General features: G+C 37.2%; 1 protein-coding gene across 3 annotated transcripts in view; it reads left to right on the top strand.

Annotated features, from left to right (window-relative positions):
* LOC137133575 (obg-like ATPase 1) overlaps positions 1-18,676 on the top strand; it is a 37,598-nt gene that overhangs the window by 955 nt on the left and 17,967 nt on the right. For all 3 annotated transcript variants that reach the window (XM_067517339.1, XM_067517338.1, XM_067517337.1), the window contains exons 3-5: positions 4,133-4,276; positions 4,917-5,044; positions 15,749-15,924. In XM_067517339.1, the coding sequence (XP_067373440.1) occupies positions 4,133-4,276; positions 4,917-5,044; positions 15,749-15,924 (448 nt within the window). The remainder of the gene's footprint in view (positions 1-4,132; positions 4,277-4,916; positions 5,045-15,748; positions 15,925-18,676) is intronic.

The raw sequence follows: 18,676 nt of genomic DNA on the forward strand, positions 1-18,676 counted from the left end.
TAGAGTTTTTACCTCATCCATCCTGTGGCTTCTTTCTTTGTACTGTGGAGGAAAATCAAAGGAACCAGACGTAACCCACATCACAAAGGGAACACGCAAACACAGGATATTTAGTGCTTTCCCACCTCACAGGTCAGTCCTAGCTGTACATTCAACAAATTATATGACTCTAATATTGACGATAAGCACAGTTTTAGAAAGACTGTTTCAGTCACATGTTAGAAGTACTCACAGCTCTGTACTGTGGCTGTCAGACACTGATACTCCTGCATGAAGTAGGACTCTCTTTAGGAATTCAATATGGCACTGTGCCCATAGTAACTTTAAACAGGTCCCTGTCTACAGTCAGTGAATTGGAAAATAATTATGTAGGGATTTGAGTTCTACATTTTCAATTTAGTAAAATCGTCAACTACTGTAAATACCTTTTTAAAACAATAAATTATAACTGAGTGCCAAAAAGTACCTTAAAAGTACCCTGTACCTGTAATAGGAAGGAATGGGCTTAACTTTTTCATATGCATTTTGTTCATTAATTTCGTCATAACAAGGTTTTAAGCATGTGAGAAACTGCATAAGATTTGGTGACAAAATATTGTTATGTAGCGTTTCTTCACAAGGCTCATTCTACAATATTATTATATTCTCGTATGTCACAAGATGTTGAAACCAATTCTCAGATCCCGCCTATTACTTCTATGTCGTGTCATTGTTAGAGGGGAGGAGGATGCTTGTAATATGTAAGTGAAGAGGATGTGTTTGACAAATTTATGAAATTCACTTTCAAGTGAGCAGCTAGTGTTGACTTAAATAAAAAGATGCTGGTTAAGTGTTTATTTTATGTGTTCTCAATCTTCAATGAGTTCATGTGATCAAACAAAGTAATTGAATGTGAAGGGGGAAAAACATGAGGTAGGTGAGAGACAATGAAGCATGCGTTGGTAAAGGGATACAGGTGTTTGAGTGTTTTTCTGCATCAGTTTGATCATTGCTCTGAGGTAGTCAAAGAGTGCTTCAGTCTTTTACCTGTTTTTCTGCACGGGATTTCTATTGGTAATGTGGACGACGTAACAAGAATCCGTCCTATAGTTATGTTTGGCATGGTGTGTGAGTAAGCTGACACACTGCATACTTGTCAGATTTTGTCAGACAAATCAAGCTTGTCAGCATCTAGCAAGACCTGCAGCAACATCACTGACAGAATGTAATCACAGGGCAGACCGTACATCACTTACATGTTGCCCCCTTTGAGCAACAGAAAGGGCTGCAGTGATAGGCTGGGTTCTGGTCAGCTAACAGCTTTTCATCTTTTTGCAGCTCTTTACAGTTCTTTCATAGTCATTGTTAACAGAACTTGTTTTCAAGTAGCCCAGGCTGTTTTTTTTAAGACCTGACACTGCAGGTTTTGGAAGGACACATGCCCCATAATGTCAAGACATTATCCAGAGCCTGTACTAAATCATTGAACTTTAAGTCTCAGATATTGTTTCAGGCAGACTAAGAGTATTTTTAACAGTTCTCATTTCATTATATATTTTGATAGGGGATATTGATGCTTCTCTGTATAGGTTCAGTTTTTCTAAACGGTTTTCGCTTCTTCAGTATGTAGTGTGTCACAGCTGTTTTGCCAGATTTTTGGGGCTTATTGCAGATTTCTCCAGTGTCCAGTGTTTTTGTTTCTCACCGCAGTGAAGCCACAATTTCTTCCTGGTATAAGGAGCAGAAATCATTGAGGTTGTGGGCTGCCATACCACATTTGTGTCAAAGTACAACTTGTCAACCCTCTTACGGTTTCTTAATGAATGAACTACTCAGATGCTAGCCTGCTGTTAGTTGGGTATAACTGAACATTTTTCACACATATGGAAAACTTGACACTGTGATTCAGCCAAACTTGCAACTATTCCTTCATTTAGACTAGCTCTGTATTATCATTCTCCTGCTTATAGACATGGAAAAGGTTTGTGGCATGTTCATTGAATCCCTTTTTAGGGCATAATGCACAGTATAGGGCTTAACTGCCTCACAGCAAGGGATTCTTGAAGACCTCTAGCTCATCTACATAGACATTAATGTATTTATTAGATATAGCAGCTTTTCACCTATCTCAATCTGCTCCATTAAACTCATTATTCACTGGTTTCTCATGTCTCATGGACACTTAGCAGCAGGATGAAGTCACCAATGTGAACAGTAAAACTACATATGTGAATCTCTGAAAGTCCAAGAAAAAAAGCCCACTGCAAGGCATTTATTATATACGCTATATTGTCTGGAGAGATTTTACATGGTTCTCAGTTGTATCTATACGTACATATTAGCTATTTGCTTTTGTTAGTTTTTTCTTGATACCTAATACAGATACTTGTGTGTTTATGTATACTGAGTGGTAAGATTTGACCTCAGAGAAGCAATCTAACAGCGTCATCATGTAACTGAATTAGGCAGCTTGCATGGTGACAGCTAAAACAATTAAGATTATCAAAGCATTCAAGCAGAAATACAAATAATCTCATATCCTTATTCAGGCAAGTAACTAGCTACAACCATCATTTCTCATGTGTTATAGTTAAAGTTATAGTTAATATTTGCCATAACAAATATCATCTCATTTAATAGAAACATACTGTAGGTCCATCTCAGGTGCTTCAAATTTACAACATGTTTTTATTAGTCTTAGTAAATAATCTTTATTAGTAAAGCGTGCTGGAATTACAAGTGTTAGAAAGTCATGTTTTGTGGCTGAAACACTGTCACTTCTTCTAGGACATATGGGTCAAAGAGTCCATTGGAGGTGGTAACTCTGATTAATTAATCAGAGCTCAAAAGAAAGGCTATAACCGCGAAGTAATCACCAACCCAAAGAACCCTTTGCTATTTGAATTTAGTAATCAGTTCATGTACTTTTATAAGCTTGCATGCCTTAAAACAGAAGTATTAACAAATTATATTCGGCAAGAATGAAGTGAGTCATTTAAAACACCTTTATCCACAAAGTTTGCTTTAATGTAAACAGAATCAAAAGCCTAGGAAGGTGTTTTAAGTCTCAGTCCGCTATAATTTATTATTGGATTAAGTAAAGTTGGAAATTAAATGTCTGTGTCTTCCTGACCTTTTATGTTAATTAACTGGATTTTTTATTTAAATTGGGTAATTGACAATTTCTTTATGTTAACTTCAAGGTTAATTTACTGTGTCTTTATCATCAGCAGATGGAGTTTGCTCAGTTGTCGTGATATTAGTGATATATAAAGCCTTGGTTGCGTGATGGTTGTTTCATACTTGTTGTCATAGTAAACTCATGGTTTAGGTGGATACATTGGGTCTAGTTATCTTTTCACTAAAATAATGGTTTTATAATGTTTTGTCTTAGCTCTGTATGAGAATAAGGAGTTTCCACCACCAACAAGTTGTTAGGTACTGTTCCATTTTCTGGCTGCAAACTTCTCAAAACACAACACTTTTCCTATTTATCTAAATTTTGTTATAGTAAGTAGGTAGCCAGTACCATTATTTATATTACAAAGTAAATTGTACACGTGACAAAGGCTGTGATTGTTATTCTTTTTTCCACAAGGTGACCTAAGCCTTCCAGTGAGTTAGAGAAACAATCCAGCTATGTATAAGGAATTAATGCATGCTCTTTAGCAATCACAAGCAATTTTATATCTATAGGACTTAGCAAACAATCATTTCAATGTGAAGCACCAAGTGAGGGGATAAAGTCTTGGATTATAGTTAACTGCCAGGCCATTATTACTCTTAGACACTTGCCATTGTCTGTAGATTTTGAGTACACTTGAGCTGCTTGTGCTGTAGAAAATAAATCTCTTTGTGATCACAACATGGAGCAGCATTTGGTTGATCCTGTGTAACAGGAGAGATTTATCAGAAATGTAATTTTCACCAAAATCTACAATTGATCTCTTATGGGATTAGCTGACCTAGTAATTGGTATAGTAATATATTTAGAGAGTTGTTTTGATTCAAGTGGTGAAATATTCAATTCATTAGAATAACCTTTTTCTTCTAAATAAAAAGACAATTGTTTCAACATCATTCTGTCAAAACCTCAGGCTCGACACGCTAGCACTTTTAGATGGATTGACCTCAGTGCTGTTTTTATTTCCAGGAAGTCAACCTTTTTCAACGTGTTGACAAAGAGTCAGGCTGCAGCTGAAAATTTCCCCTTCTGCACCATTGACCCAAATGAAAGCAGAGTGCCCATTCCAGATGAACGCTATGATTTCCTCTGCCAATTCCACAAACCTGCCAGGTATGGGGTCTCATCATTCACATATTTTTCACACTTCAGATCTGTAGTCTCCAATGGTCTTCTTGCCATAGGTATGAGAAAACATATGACAATGTTGCTGACATGTAGCTGCAGGTTCTGTATGATGCATGATGTATGATTGCCACTCTATTCTAGAAAGACCTGATGCATCTGAACCTCCCGTACCTGGTTATCATACACATTTTAGAGGCTGTTAATGCTTATTGAACTCAATTGCTATGTATTGTTGGCGTTGCTCTTTTCTTGGGTCCCATTGTCAAGAAGAAATCACAAACCTGTCCAACATATTCTTCTGTTGAGGCTATAATGGTTTTGAAGCTATATTTTTGCAGTTAAACTCTTTTACATTATAAATGTATAGTACAGAAGCAAATATACTGTATTCATATCATATTTCTAGATACAATACAATCCAATACCACATTATGAACAAGAAACAAAGCACAATAATGGCACCTGTTTGACAAAAAGTCAAGAACAAGCTTTACAGCAGTTCTGTTTTTTGTGGACTGTTGTATTTAATTTTTGCACAAACCAAAGCAACATTTAAGCTTTATTTGAAAGGAATTTCCATTTTCGGAAGTGACTGATCTTTTTTCTTTTAATTCTTGGCTTGCAGCAAAATCCCAGCATTCCTTCATGTTGTCGACATTGCTGGCCTGGTGAAAGGTGCTCATGCTGGCCAGGGCCTGGGAAATGCCTTCCTGTCCCACATCAGTGCCTGTGATGGCATCTTCCACATGACACGTGAGTCCCAGGTTAAGTTTTGCTTTCCCTCGCAGATTTCACTGTGTCAAGAAATCTCATTAAACGTACACTCATTACATCTTCCAATATAATTGTACAGTTGTGTCAAAATATCTCTAGAAGATTTCAGTAGAAACTGGTTTATTGCAGTACTGTTTTATTAGACTGCTAATTAATATAGTGGGTGTACTCTGTATGGGGACTCGTATCTAAATAATTTATTGACAACATTAAGTTGTGCTAAAATCCTCCACCACCGGGCTTTTGTTAAAATAGAGGCTTTAATTGTGCTGCAGCTTTGCTAGCAGGACATTTTTTTGTGGTGGGTGCCAAGATCAACAGAACAGTCAGGATTAAAGAAGTCAGACCAAACCTCACATTCCTACTGGGAGGCTTCCTGAATGAGAATCACAGAAATATGAAGTGAAAGGATCTGCACCCGCTTTAGGCTTCGCACAATCAGTATCATATTCTGAGGCTTGGAAATGTTATAAAGCTGATGAGAAGAAGCACCACATATTATTGTAATATGATTCCTAATGCCACTTTTGATTAAGTTTGGGTACAGTGGAAGTAAGTATGTTATTAATAAACACATTACCAGAATGAATGTCTCCTTTTTACACTTTAAACTGTGTCTTTTTGTAACACTTTATAGTAACACTGTAGTAAAATGTACTATTCTACTGCTGCAGTCAAACCAACGATGTTGGTAATAATAATCGCAGTAAAATAATGCATGTTTGGCAAGACCAGAAATTATTTTCTGTCTTATGTTGTTGCTATATAGATGTAGTTAGAATTATTACCATCGCTATGTTTCTGAGTAAGGCAGCCTTCAAAACACTTTCTAAGTTTCCTCTGCCTCAAGTCCTTTTGTATCTCTGACATGGTTTTTGTCTTACACAATTAAAGTGTTACATGCTAGAATAATTCAAATTACAGCTACTGAAATGAATGCAGAGGGCTTTTTAAAAATAGCTGAATTTGTTTACTGATTGTACGCTGTTATTGACTTTCCCTCTATGTGAAAGGAGCTCTGATTAGAGAGCTTGGGGTTGTAGACATACAACAATTGGATAGAAAGGGTTAAGATTAAGGCTATTTTCCTATATTGTGTAAGTTGTCTGTATATCACTGACAAGGATATTACTTCTGTTCCAGTGCATTTTCTAAATAGCCTTTCTGCGCGATAACTCTACAGTTTGTGAGAAGTGGATTACCACCACTATAAGACTTAGTAATAATTTACAGAATGGGTAAGATGTGTCAGGTGAGATACACTGTTGTCATTTCAGCTTTTGATTACCTTCACAAATACAAACCAAAGAATCCTATGAGTGAGTTTCTGTAGTTGTATCATCAACAGATACCATTAAAAGATCCGAAAAAACAACACTTTAGTTTGTATTGTAATATGGCTGAATGACCCTGCTTGTGCCTTCCTGTCCCAGACTGTCTTGTTCCTGCATAAGGCATACATTTAATAGACCCACCTACAATAGTTTAATGTTTTATAAAACTGGGTAAAGCTGGGCATAGTAATTTTTAGTATTTATGTTGTTCATATAAGTGCATTTTGGGGGACTATTCTTAGAAGCAGATTAATGAGTTTGTTCAGCGTGCATTAGTGTGCAGCTCAGTGATTTTTATAGTTTTAGACAACAATGGAGGTCTCACAGAAATAAGCTATAGACTTTGACTATATGCAGAAAATATATGTTAGTAGGATAATTTAATTAGTGCCTTAGGTTTTTTTTCACGGGAACTGTTGACATTATGCCCATTAGTATGGCTTGTGGGTTGTATGTATTTCTATATACATTATTACGAACACGGTTTAAAGACCCACAGTTCATTTAATATGGACTAAATGTATAAGCCAGATCCTTAACCAAAACCAACTCTTTTGTTCCTACGTACACAAAGAAGACAAACATCCACAACAATCGGAAATGGGACGATGGAAAGGATTATCTGTGTATGTGTGTTTACATCTGTCTGCCCTGTCATGTCATTGTTTCCAGTTTTGTGAGTTCCTCGAAAACAATGTGGCATGTTTCATAAGTTAACCATTAACCATAGCTGGTTTTGTTTTGAAATTAAATCTATCTGGTGTCAGGCAGACTGCAGTGCTGAAGACACTACTTTTATATAGCTTGATTATATGGTTGTGGGAAATCACTTTCCTGTATCTAGGGTGGTATGTTTTTTTTATCCTTGAAATTAGTACAAAGATTTATAAAGACACTGCAGATTTTGAGAAATAGTAAATGCATACAAAGGGTTTTACCAAAAAATTAAGGCTCACTTAATTTAACTTTATTTAACTTTCCAGGGAGTTTTCTAGATAGAATTTTCCTCTTTATTTTTTCATCACAAAAATTCCCCCAGTATAGTGTGGACATTATGAATATTTTTCAACCCCTATTGACTTTAAAAAGCCCGTGTAAACAGTGGATTTACTTTCACAATACTTTCCAACAACTATTAAGCTGCATGATGACATCCTGAAAGCTGATTCTTCTGAATGCCTGGTGTTCCCTGGTCTTATAATGGTAAATGGTTTGCAGGCTAAGTGCTCCCAGTACTTTGCAGTGACTGGAACGCTGCTGGATTTGCACAGTCTGAGACAAGACACAGACACGTTCTACTTCAGCTACTCTTCTGTCCCCTGCTAGAAACTCTGCCAGCTCACCTGGCCTTATTCCCAGATGTTTGGTTTCCAGCAATTAGACGTTTGATCACTAAGCTCCCCACACTCGCACGCATCACTGTAGGAAGCCGGTAGTTTACTTCTAATGAAGACATATTTACTTTTTTAAGAATCTCACCTTAAGATACTCTGCTATATCACTTTTAAGGGACTGGCTGTGGTTGTGGGCAGCCAACTGGAAAGTAGCTCTTATTTTTGTCACAGAATCACACTGATATTGATGCATTAAGCTTCTGAGCTCCTTGTTAAATTGTGATTCTCTCCCCTGCTGCCAGAAGTAGACACAAGATAGTCCCTGAATGTTCTACTATAATGGTAAAGGTGATAAGAACAATTAGTTGATCAGTTACATGAGATCTTAGACATGGAGAACAACAGATTCTACCAAGCTGTGACTGAGCAGAAAGATTTAGTTCATTAATTGGTTAGTTAGATGCATACAATAAATTAGCTATTCATTTGACATTTGATTCATTGATAAATGATTTGTTTTCAGATAAAAGGCCAAATGTTTAAGGATTTGCTTGTCTTTCCTTTTACTTGTTTAGATGTTTTTTTTTACACACCTTTTGACAGTTGGTGGGGCAAATTAAAACATTTAAGGACATCAGCTTTCAACTGTGATGAGTATTAGTAAATATTTTCTGCTGGTCTATCAATCAAACTGAAAACAGTTGGCAGATAATGAAAACAGTCATTAGTTGCAGCCCTAATACTTTGCATCATTTGTCTTATATTGTGCACTGAATGTCATCACCACACAGCATATGTGTGTTGTTTTTGTCCAGTGAGTAGAAAAGCTGAGGACATAAAATGGTTGACTTTATAGGAAATATTCACATTAGCTGTATTGCTTAGATGTTAAGGCTGATGCCACTCTGCTAGTATGAAAATATAGCCAGGCTGTTAGCTTAGCTTAGCTTGAAGAATCGACATAGGTGAAAATATGGAGTCTGGTTCTTCCGTTTAGTTAGAGTTCATGAATTAACAAAATCAAAAGTCCAAAACATAACTCTCAATACAAAAATATATTTACACTATTTACAGAGTTAATATACCCAAACTGAGAACCATGGACTTGTAGCTGTAGTAACTGCAGCTTGCAGAAGTAAATTGTCACAGCCCTAATAATTCAGTGACTATCAATTCAGTTTTAATATGTTGAATTAATGGGTAAATAAGAATTATTGTGTTTTCTAACATAATTAAAAAATAGTGAAATATACTTTACATTTATGTCCACAAATATCATTCATTTGAACAATTAGAATCTGAGAATCTGAAAAGTTGGATTCAGTTGCTGTGTGGCTGTGAAAGGCCTGTCAAACACTTATAGCAAACTGTCTGTTTCAAACTTTGGGGATGTGTCTAATGTGGTCTAATCCAAGTGTCTATCTGCAACAACTGTCAGTGTTTCACTGGAATGTTCACTATTTAAAGGTCTCCAATATCCTCAGTGACTTCCACTTAAATGATCATTAACTGATAAATGATCAGATTTGATGATGAAAAGTTAGTGATTGAATTGAAATGAAAGTAAAACTGCTCTGAATTCGGTAGGAAATTTGTGTTTGGCGGTTGCATCATTCGGACGTCAGCCCACACTTCACTAATCGTTTAAAGTCTGACCCAATCAAAATGATTGTTTAGCTACCAGCGTTATGAGCTAACTGGATTGTCTATTAAGTCTATTCAGACAGAGATGATTTATGGCCAACCTGCCTCCTCACTGACGCCAGTAATGGCGACTCTCCAGGATTTCTGCCTTATCACTCACCATCATACACACCAACTATTTCTCAAACTTGACAAACATCCAAAACATGTCAGTGAGTGATTATCTAAACATCTTAAGACTATAAGTGAATTTGTCAGCTTCTCCATTAGCTGTTTATATGCTGCATATGGCCGATGTTTTTTTATTGTCAACAAAATCCCACTAAAAGATAATTTGATGCAACGACTTCCGCAGCAGATGAATACATACACATATAGTGCACTGGTGAATATTTTTGAGACCCGGACGATGTGTGATGGGTGACTGATGTGTTTTTATTAACTGCTGGACACAAATGAAGGTTTATAAAACAGAGACGCACACAATATCACGTTTGGTGCAAAGGCAGTACTAGTATATTCATAAGATTTGCTACTTGACTGTAGAGGAAATAGGTAATATTGACATATTTATTCTTTAAAGTTTTCTAAATGCTAAAATAAGCCAAGCTTGATACACGTCATGCATGTCCGTAGGATCAAGTAAGAGTAAACATGACCAACCAGTGATAGTAGTTTAATACTCCTAAGGCAGTATATGTGTGTGTATTAATAACAAGCAATTGTGTTTTAAAACTTCCAAATGTGGAATCAAACAAAATGTTATTTTTATCAACCAGATATTCCTTATAAAAAAACATTTTGAGCCAAGAAACCGTTATCAGTTATGTCTCAATTCTGAATGGTTATCTTTTCCAAGAATGTTTACCTGAGCCTGTTTATGTGGTTAGCTCACACAGATTACTCTTAATTGTTGGCTCCTTTGCCTTAAATAACTAAATGCACTTTCTTCTGGACAGCAGTTTCAACTTATCCAAGCACCTACCTTCCTTGTGTGTCTTGTTATTCTTAAGTAAAATTAATAATGTTGCCTCATAATTTAGTCAGAAAAATAACCTTCTTTGTTTTGAACATAGTTCTTTTTCTTGTGTGTATGTTAGCTGTTGTTTTAACCAATACCAATATCTAGATCATTTAGCTGTGGGGATCATCCTGCTTTGTTGTGTTTTCAGGCTGTGTTGAGGTGCTGTCACAGCATTTAAATGAGCATTTTGCTTCAGCAAGAATGAAGAGTTTTTGTCAGCCTCCACTCATCGTGGATGATTAGAGCAAAATGTCTACCCATCTTGACTGGAGATCGCCACAGCTCCAGATAACATGCTCGGTGATTGAAGGTCGCAATATTTTGAATTCTAATGGGGCTGCAAGATGAATTGCCTGAAATAGACTGTAGAATCTTCCTGCTTCCTCCTCATACCCCCCTTGCCTGTCCGCTGTGAAAAGAACCACTGGGAATGGCAAGGCCCGATGATCATAGAATTATTGGATGGTGATTCTAAACCCTTCAAAGAGGAGTTGCTATGGAGATCTCGTTCCAAACTGTGAAATGATTCACCTTTGAAAGGCTGGAGGGCCTGAAAGCTGAACACATCATTGTTCAGGTGGTGGTTGGTTAGGAAATTGCTGGTGCCTGTGCAATCAGCAGCACTATAGTAGTTAAGGATCTAAAAAGGTTTGTTCTCTGAATGATGTGGGACAACAGTGGTGTGCATATGACGGTTCCTTTCAATCAAGGCAGTTTCATGCTCTGGGGTTTAACAAAATAAATGGAATGACAGAGGTTAAGCTAATGGTGAGGGAATTAACAGTGTTTTCTGTTTTCTGCAAGAGTTCATGAAGACTAAAACCTCCCCTGTACATTCACTTTTCAACTGCACACAGAATAGGCTCATCTGAATGGCTTTCCTCTTTTGTTATTTCAGTCAGTGACTTCAAACGTAGTGGAAAGATCCACCTTCAATACTGGTGTGAGACCACTACAGCTGACATTACACTGGAATTGTTAGGTGCTAATATTAATACTATCTAGCAATGTGATTTTAGTGTGATCTATTTTGAAAGAAGGTGTGTATCTCAGAAGTGCTCAAACCCACCATTTTCTGGTGTCAAACTACTTTTTAGCAGCCAATGTATTTGCTATAATTGACATATGCAACGAAACAAGGCTGAATATGCCACAAACTCTGTTACAGAAGCAGCATACTAAAAATTGCCGTCAATTTCATCTATCCTAAAATGATTGTCAAGAAAATATCTCTTGAATGAACATAAATACCCTTGTGTGCATTGCCAATGTTTTTTATGCTGGTAAGACATCCATAACGTGCCATTCCTGACAGACTCATAAAATAGCTTTTACTGCTCTGAATACCAGGAGAATTGCGACACTGAGTTTGCATGAACATTTTAAAAGCAGCATGAGGAATGCAAGTTCTTTAGATGTGCTCTTACCCATCTTGCATGTGAAAACATGCACAGGAAGTTAGAAGTCAATGAATGCTGTAATTTAACTGAATTATGTTGACCACGTATCTTCCCAGGTAGCAACATCAGAGGAAGCAGCTCAATCAGTATTGATCTTGACTCAGATGACTGTGTTGTCTGTGTATCTGATATAAAAGTAATGATATAAGGTAGCTCAAGCTTGCTTGGTGATTTTAGGTGTTATTCTTGTGCTAACTGACAGCTCTGCTGAAAAAACACTTGCATCCTTTCATTTATGTGCTCTTAACTGTGTTGCAGGGAAGTTGCATAATGGAGTTAAGGTAAGAAAATATTAAAGAAAGGGTTCTAATTTCTACATGTAAGTGTGTGGAGTTTTATCCTTAGCAGCCTGCAGTGCAGCCTGCAGTGTTTCTGTAAGTCCATAATTTTTGAGAGCTTAGCCTGATCCCAAATCAGGCCACTGAACACCACTCACCCTCTAGGGACTAATCCCTTTGTTCTGTCAATAAAGAAGCACCTGTTAATTGTGTCTTCAAGAAATGAAGCAGTAAATTTCACATTGTGAGACAGACCTTACTCCTGAAACAAGGCCAATCTCTTTATTTTTTGTGTGTGTTTTTACTGTCTTGCATGTGGCTTTGTTTGGCGCCACAGCCTCATAAGAGTAGTTTTCATAGAGCCCTACCCAGGCCTGCTTGTTAAAGGACTAATTGTGGAGATTGCACCCTTAGATTTCTCGCCTCTCTTTCGCCTTTTGCATTTGTTCTCCATCTCTAAGAAATGAATGGGACAGCAATAGATGTGAATGTTAAATTAGGCGAAATTAATTAAGGCAAATTACTTTGGAATATGTGGCAGTCAGAACAGAGTGTCAGCTGATGATTAAATAGTGTGTGATCTGCTCCTTCTGCTCTTTGAAAGCCCCTTAATTTTTTATATAACTGCTTTTTTATTAGAGCATATACTGTAACAATGGTTCTAAACCTTTTTGTTATAAATTGTTTAGAAAGTAAAACATTTTAAAAAATTATTGTCAGAATTTCTATTGTTTTTATTATTTTTAACCTTGATTTCAAACAATCATAAGTATTTTATAAACCATGGGAACTTTTTTTAAACCTCTCTGCTTCTAATTAATATGTACTAAACTGAGCCTCAGTCTTGTACGCATTTTTCACAGGGTATTAAAACTGTATATCATAATTGTTTATAATGTATGTATATTCTTGCAGCTAACAAAATGATTATATTGCATTATATTTTCTGAGTTCATGTAGACACAATAGCAAATTTTCATTCCAATCAGTGCTGAACAGGGAGCTGCTAAATTGGAGCAGCAAAACAATAATTCCACTGATTAGCCCCTTTCTGTGTGGTGTAAGTGAACTGTTTATACTGTGGAGTACCTCTGCGAGAGGAGAGGAACCAAAACAGCCTGATTAGGCAAAGAGTAATTGGATAAGTTCATTTTACCATGAGGACAACGCACAGGATGACAGCTTGCACAAAAGTTTACAGCTTCTGTTGACTTGCATGAGTAATAAATCAACTGGTGTAGGGTTTTTGGTGGTCTGTCAGTTTGTTGTTGAGCTGTGCTTTTTAGATGCATCTCATGTGATACTAGATTGTTGAATATTGTTGTAGTTTATTTTCCTTCAATCCAGCAGAAAAAAAGTATGTTATATTTTTTGCACGTGGAAGTTTGTTGGGGAGGTTAAGCTGTCTGGTTGTTTACAGCATCATTTTGCAGCGAATTCTACCAAGCTGACAATCATAATGTTACAATGCTGATGTTTAACAGTTGTAATTAGTACAATACAATGTGTTAGCATACTATACTACTTGATGTAATTTATTCTGTGAGGGGCATGAATGTCTGCACCAGAGTTAATGGCAATTCATTCAGCTGAGATATTTCACTCACAAATCACAAATGACATCCTTGTGTGGCAGTAAGTAAGTAAGTAAGTAAAAATGCCATGAGACTTAAAGTCCTTAAAGGACACGTTCACGTACCTAAATGCCTTTACTCAACTTTCACTTCACTATATTAAAATATCTCTCTACAGAAAAATGCCTCCAGATGACATCAGAGTCAGAGGGAAGTTTAAAAGCATGTATGTACATTTACACCCTGAACTAAGGCCATAGAAAGCAAGTTGAAAATTGGTGAAGTTAACCATTAGGTTTTACCTTCTGGGCACCTGAAGTCTGAACCAAATGTTTATCCATGGTAATAATTGCAGTAGCTACTGAGACCACCATTCCAGACCAGAAATGCCAAGTCACTAGTGTTGCTAAAATTTAGAATCAACTTTGTGTATACTGTACAACTAGGGGAGAAGTAGTAGGGTGTAACATAACTTTTTTCTCTTAAGCTTTAAGTAACAGGGATACATTCATACAAAATGCAGCTCTACACACAGCTGTGAATCATCAATTTTTTCTCCATGTTTCACTGTTAGGACTTGCTGAGAAATTATGTGACAGTTCTGTGATGAGTGTGAAACGCACTGGTGACGTGATTATCTTGCAGGGCCTCACCTGTCAGCACACTCAACACACTCAGGTGTCAACACATGACGATGACTTGTTGATAACATTTAGTGACTCCACCAGTAACATTCCCAACACAACAGCATATAAATCTAAGTCATCATTCACCTGACATCCACTTCCTTGTTGAATGAGATTGCATTTCCATTATGCCATAGTGCGAAACTTCAGAAGTCACTATTGTTGACTGATTTATGAAAGTGTGGAATACTTTGCTTATGCTTAACACATTAGGATTTTAAAAACACATTTAATATATATATTTTATGTATATTTGATGCACATAAAACAATATTTATGCTGTATATTCATAGATATAACTGCTTACTATATCATAACAAAAATAATTTAAATTGTTCATCTACAATGTGTTAGTTAATTATTGGCATTAATAATAATAATTCAATAATAAATACATCATTAAAATGATAGACTACAAGTCTAAACAGGCTGCCTCATTAATGCCTAATTAATGCCTTTGCTTTGATACATTAAATGCATTTTGCTAATAATTTCTTTATTTTAGTGCTTAAACCTTGATTATTTTGATAGTGGATAATTTTAATATTGCAGGAATGTTACTTTTACCTAAGTGGTGAAAAAAACAAATAATGCAGAAAGTTAATGTATTGTGAATTAAGACAACATATTGGAGTATGATTTAAGAGAATAGTCCATTACAGTAGCCACTGGTAATGTTAAATGCTGTCTCGCTGATGTGACAGATGTATGCCCATGTCTCCCCCCTCCCTCACCCAGAGCTCCTGAGCTCTTCTAGAAAATCAGAAGGAGTCCTGAGAGCCACTGCTGGCTAAATGGTCTGCTTCAGAGCCTCATTACCTAATCACCAGCACAACCATGGCTAAGACACAAATGATTAGAAGAAGACTGTTGTATTCATTGATGATCGTTGACGTTTTTTTGTTAAATTTCGCTCAGTTGTATTTAAGTCTAATGTTTCTACTTAATAGCTAAACATTTTAAAACTGTGGGATAGGAATTGCATGGCCAGACTCTCTGACCTTCATGCAGATTGACAGACAAGCCAGTTTACTTGCACTTAAAACCAATTTCAGTGTAACTTACTCTGACACTGTGAGGTTCTCACAGTTCTGACATAAGCCAGCTGACAAGAAGGATTAAATATATTCCTGAACCTTTTATCACATTTTCTTTCTCATGCAGATGTTTATTTTTCCCATGTACCTGCAAAATCTAATAGTTTTTGGTGCTAAATCACTGTTTCACATTAAATTAAAGTAAGTGTCATTGATTCTGTAGCTGTGATTCTAAAACTGTTTTATTGTTGCTATAATAAAAAAATAATTCTCTAGTTATAGTCTCTGTGTATTTGGGTCCTGTCACTGCAGGTGCTTTTGAGAATGAGGATATCATCCATGTTGAGGGCACAGTGGACCCGGTGAGGGATATGGAGATCATCCATGAGGAGCTGAGGCTGAAAGATGAGGAGATGATCGGGCCTATTATTGACAAGCTGGAGAAGACAGCCATTAGAGGCGGTGACAAGAAACTCAAACCTGAATATGTGAGTCAATGTCCCAGCAGGCCTTTTGCTTTCTCTCACAGCAAGGCACAAATAATAACCCTCCCACACACATGGCCAAGGAAAAAAACTGTATGATTTTTTTTTAATCTCCCTCCAATAGGTCTCACCCCTCCCCCTGCCCCATTTTTCCCTTTCTGCGATTGAAAGTGATCAGGGGTCAGGGGTTTTCTGCTGTAGAAATCATTAATAGAGAGTTACTTATTCAGCTGCTGACCCTGGGTCACAGCACTGGGCTAATGAAAGTGTTTCCACACAGCTCTTTTCATCTAAAGTAATACTCAAATCACGGAACAGCTCTTGCTCATGCTTATACACCTACAGCAACTCTGGAAATTGTGTAAGGCCATACAGTGGGTGACACATATGCCTATACCACACTATGAATACCGTAAATGTTTAGGATATTATTTGACAGAGGATTGACGGTTATGTGCAATGAGGCACAGGGCAAAATGCCGGTTAAAATAAAAAAAATAAAAAATCAACATCCTGGATGTCAGACCAAAATATGTGGAAGTAAACACACTGAGGCAAATCATATTGTTAAGGTAATGAGGCTGAGCAGCCAACTTTAGCAATGATTTGGCTGTAAATGTCTCCTGATGCCCTTCCATCATAGGAGCAGAATAGGATGGGCCAGCATACAAGGGGATCTGGCCTTTCACTTGCCCAATTTCAGGACCCAACACACCAAGGCTCTGACCACTCATTACACTAACGAGAGGGGCTATTTCACCTGCTGCAGAGGCCCGTGCCTGTCTGGTTCCCCTTAGACTAAACCCCCCTTTGCAGCTTACAGCACTTCCCCACACCCCTGTAGCCCCACAGACAGGAGCCTTTCAGGCTAGGCAGGTGGCCGCTTACACACATAATCGCTAACAATTTTAGGCAATGAATAAAAATGATCTACATTACTTGTCAAAGGTTGTGCACACATCGGCAAGTGAGAATCTATAGAAGACCTCTTTAGATGGCAAAGAATAGTGCTTATCAAAGGCTGCACCAAGCTTTTAGATGGGGCGATTGTGTGATTGTCTCACAGACTGAGCCTGGCATTTGACATGCTCAGCTGTACACAGACACATATACATATGTTTGTGTTAGCCCCTATATGCAGACTGTGTGTCTAAAAATGTACAGTTTAAAATGACACTACTGTTTGTACTTTCCTTTGCAGAGCCACAATATGGTCTGGTTATTCCAGACCATAGAAGAAATTCTGTCCAACTGTTTAGATGATAACTACTTCTTTAGACTTTACTAAGCTGTTACGATTACTGGTTTACTTTATGTGGCCTAAAATTTCACAACCAAAACTGCCTAGTTTCCGCAGAATTTTTTTAATGGCATTAAAATGTTTTATTTTATCATTTTGGGTTATTGTCACAATAGTAAATCTCATGAACCACCACACAAAGCACAGGTTCAGTGTATGTTGTCTTATGTTACAACCAAGAAATAATAGCAGACTAAACCAACAAGTAAAATGTAGGAATTGTTTTTTTAAAAACATGTGATTTTCTAAGAATTATGACAAAACCGCGCAAGCATATGTTTTGTTGCTAAAATATGATTAATAAAAAATTTAGCTCAGTAAAATGAAGGGCACTGAGTAAAGGATAATTTGCATTTTTGCTTGTGCTCATCAAGCACTTTCTTTCAGATAAATGTAGGCATGTTCTGTGCATTGTTGTGCATGATTTAGAAACAGTATACCTTACCAGATTACTCTTTGTGTATATCAAATAGCATTTTTACTGTATACGTATATAGTTATGCAGTACAGTGTAATACCTGGAGCATTGTTCAATATGAATAACGTCATATACTGGTGATTTAGTGACACAAATGAAACATCAAGTGTTTCAAGGGCTTTGTGTTTCTTTTTTAATGTACTTCCTGCTGAACCAGGATGAGGCCAGACAAAACACATTATATTAACATGTTAAACTAAAAAGGAGATTGGTCAGGAAGAGGCATGGACTTTTATCAGATATGTAGGAGGCAAAATTAATGGAAAAGAAGAAATCTGTGAAGGTTTTATTGGTTTGAGCTTTCATTTACTTACTGATGCAACGCAAGCACACGGATAAAGATATGACGCTAAGAATTTTTATGTAAACAACCAAATCAAACAATTTTATTGGAAAATTTTATATTTAGGTGATTGTGAGTTTAAGCTAAATACATGTGCATGCAGCAGGACAGAGCTCATACATATGCATTGTTATAAAGATTTAAATTTATTTTTTTTGTGCTGTGTTTACAACAACAATGTGTCATCGCTTTTGTCTGTGTGAATCCTTAAAATCCCTATCCTTACAAAACAATAATAAGAAGCCGGCCCACCAGCGGCGCTTCACTGTGGCAGGCGTATGTGTTTGACCCCTGTGGGACCTATATGCCTTTTATTAACACCTGCCTGTTAGAGGAGCGCTGCACGGCGGCTGCGAGCTGATGAGGGAAACCTGGAGCGGGTTCAGCCTGTGTCACTGGCCGTTTGCTGTTTCCATTTCACAGATGATTAATCTCTCTGTGAAGACTTGGGCCGGCGCGGGCGGAGTGTATGCAGCTCTTCCTGCGCTCTCTCCCGCTGGCTGCACTCTGGCTGCCTGACTAAAAGGCCTTTAGAATTCCTGTGGAGAGAGATGTGCAGAGAGTGAATGCAGCTGGCTGGGGGTCAGTGTGTGGAGCTTTTTCTGCCATTGTGTAATTGAGGCTCTGGCAGGAT

This window comes from Channa argus, chromosome 9 (assembly GCF_033026475.1).
Source record: "Channa argus isolate prfri chromosome 9, Channa argus male v1.0, whole genome shotgun sequence".
NCBI classification, from domain to species: domain Eukaryota; kingdom Metazoa; phylum Chordata; class Actinopteri; order Anabantiformes; family Channidae; genus Channa; species Channa argus.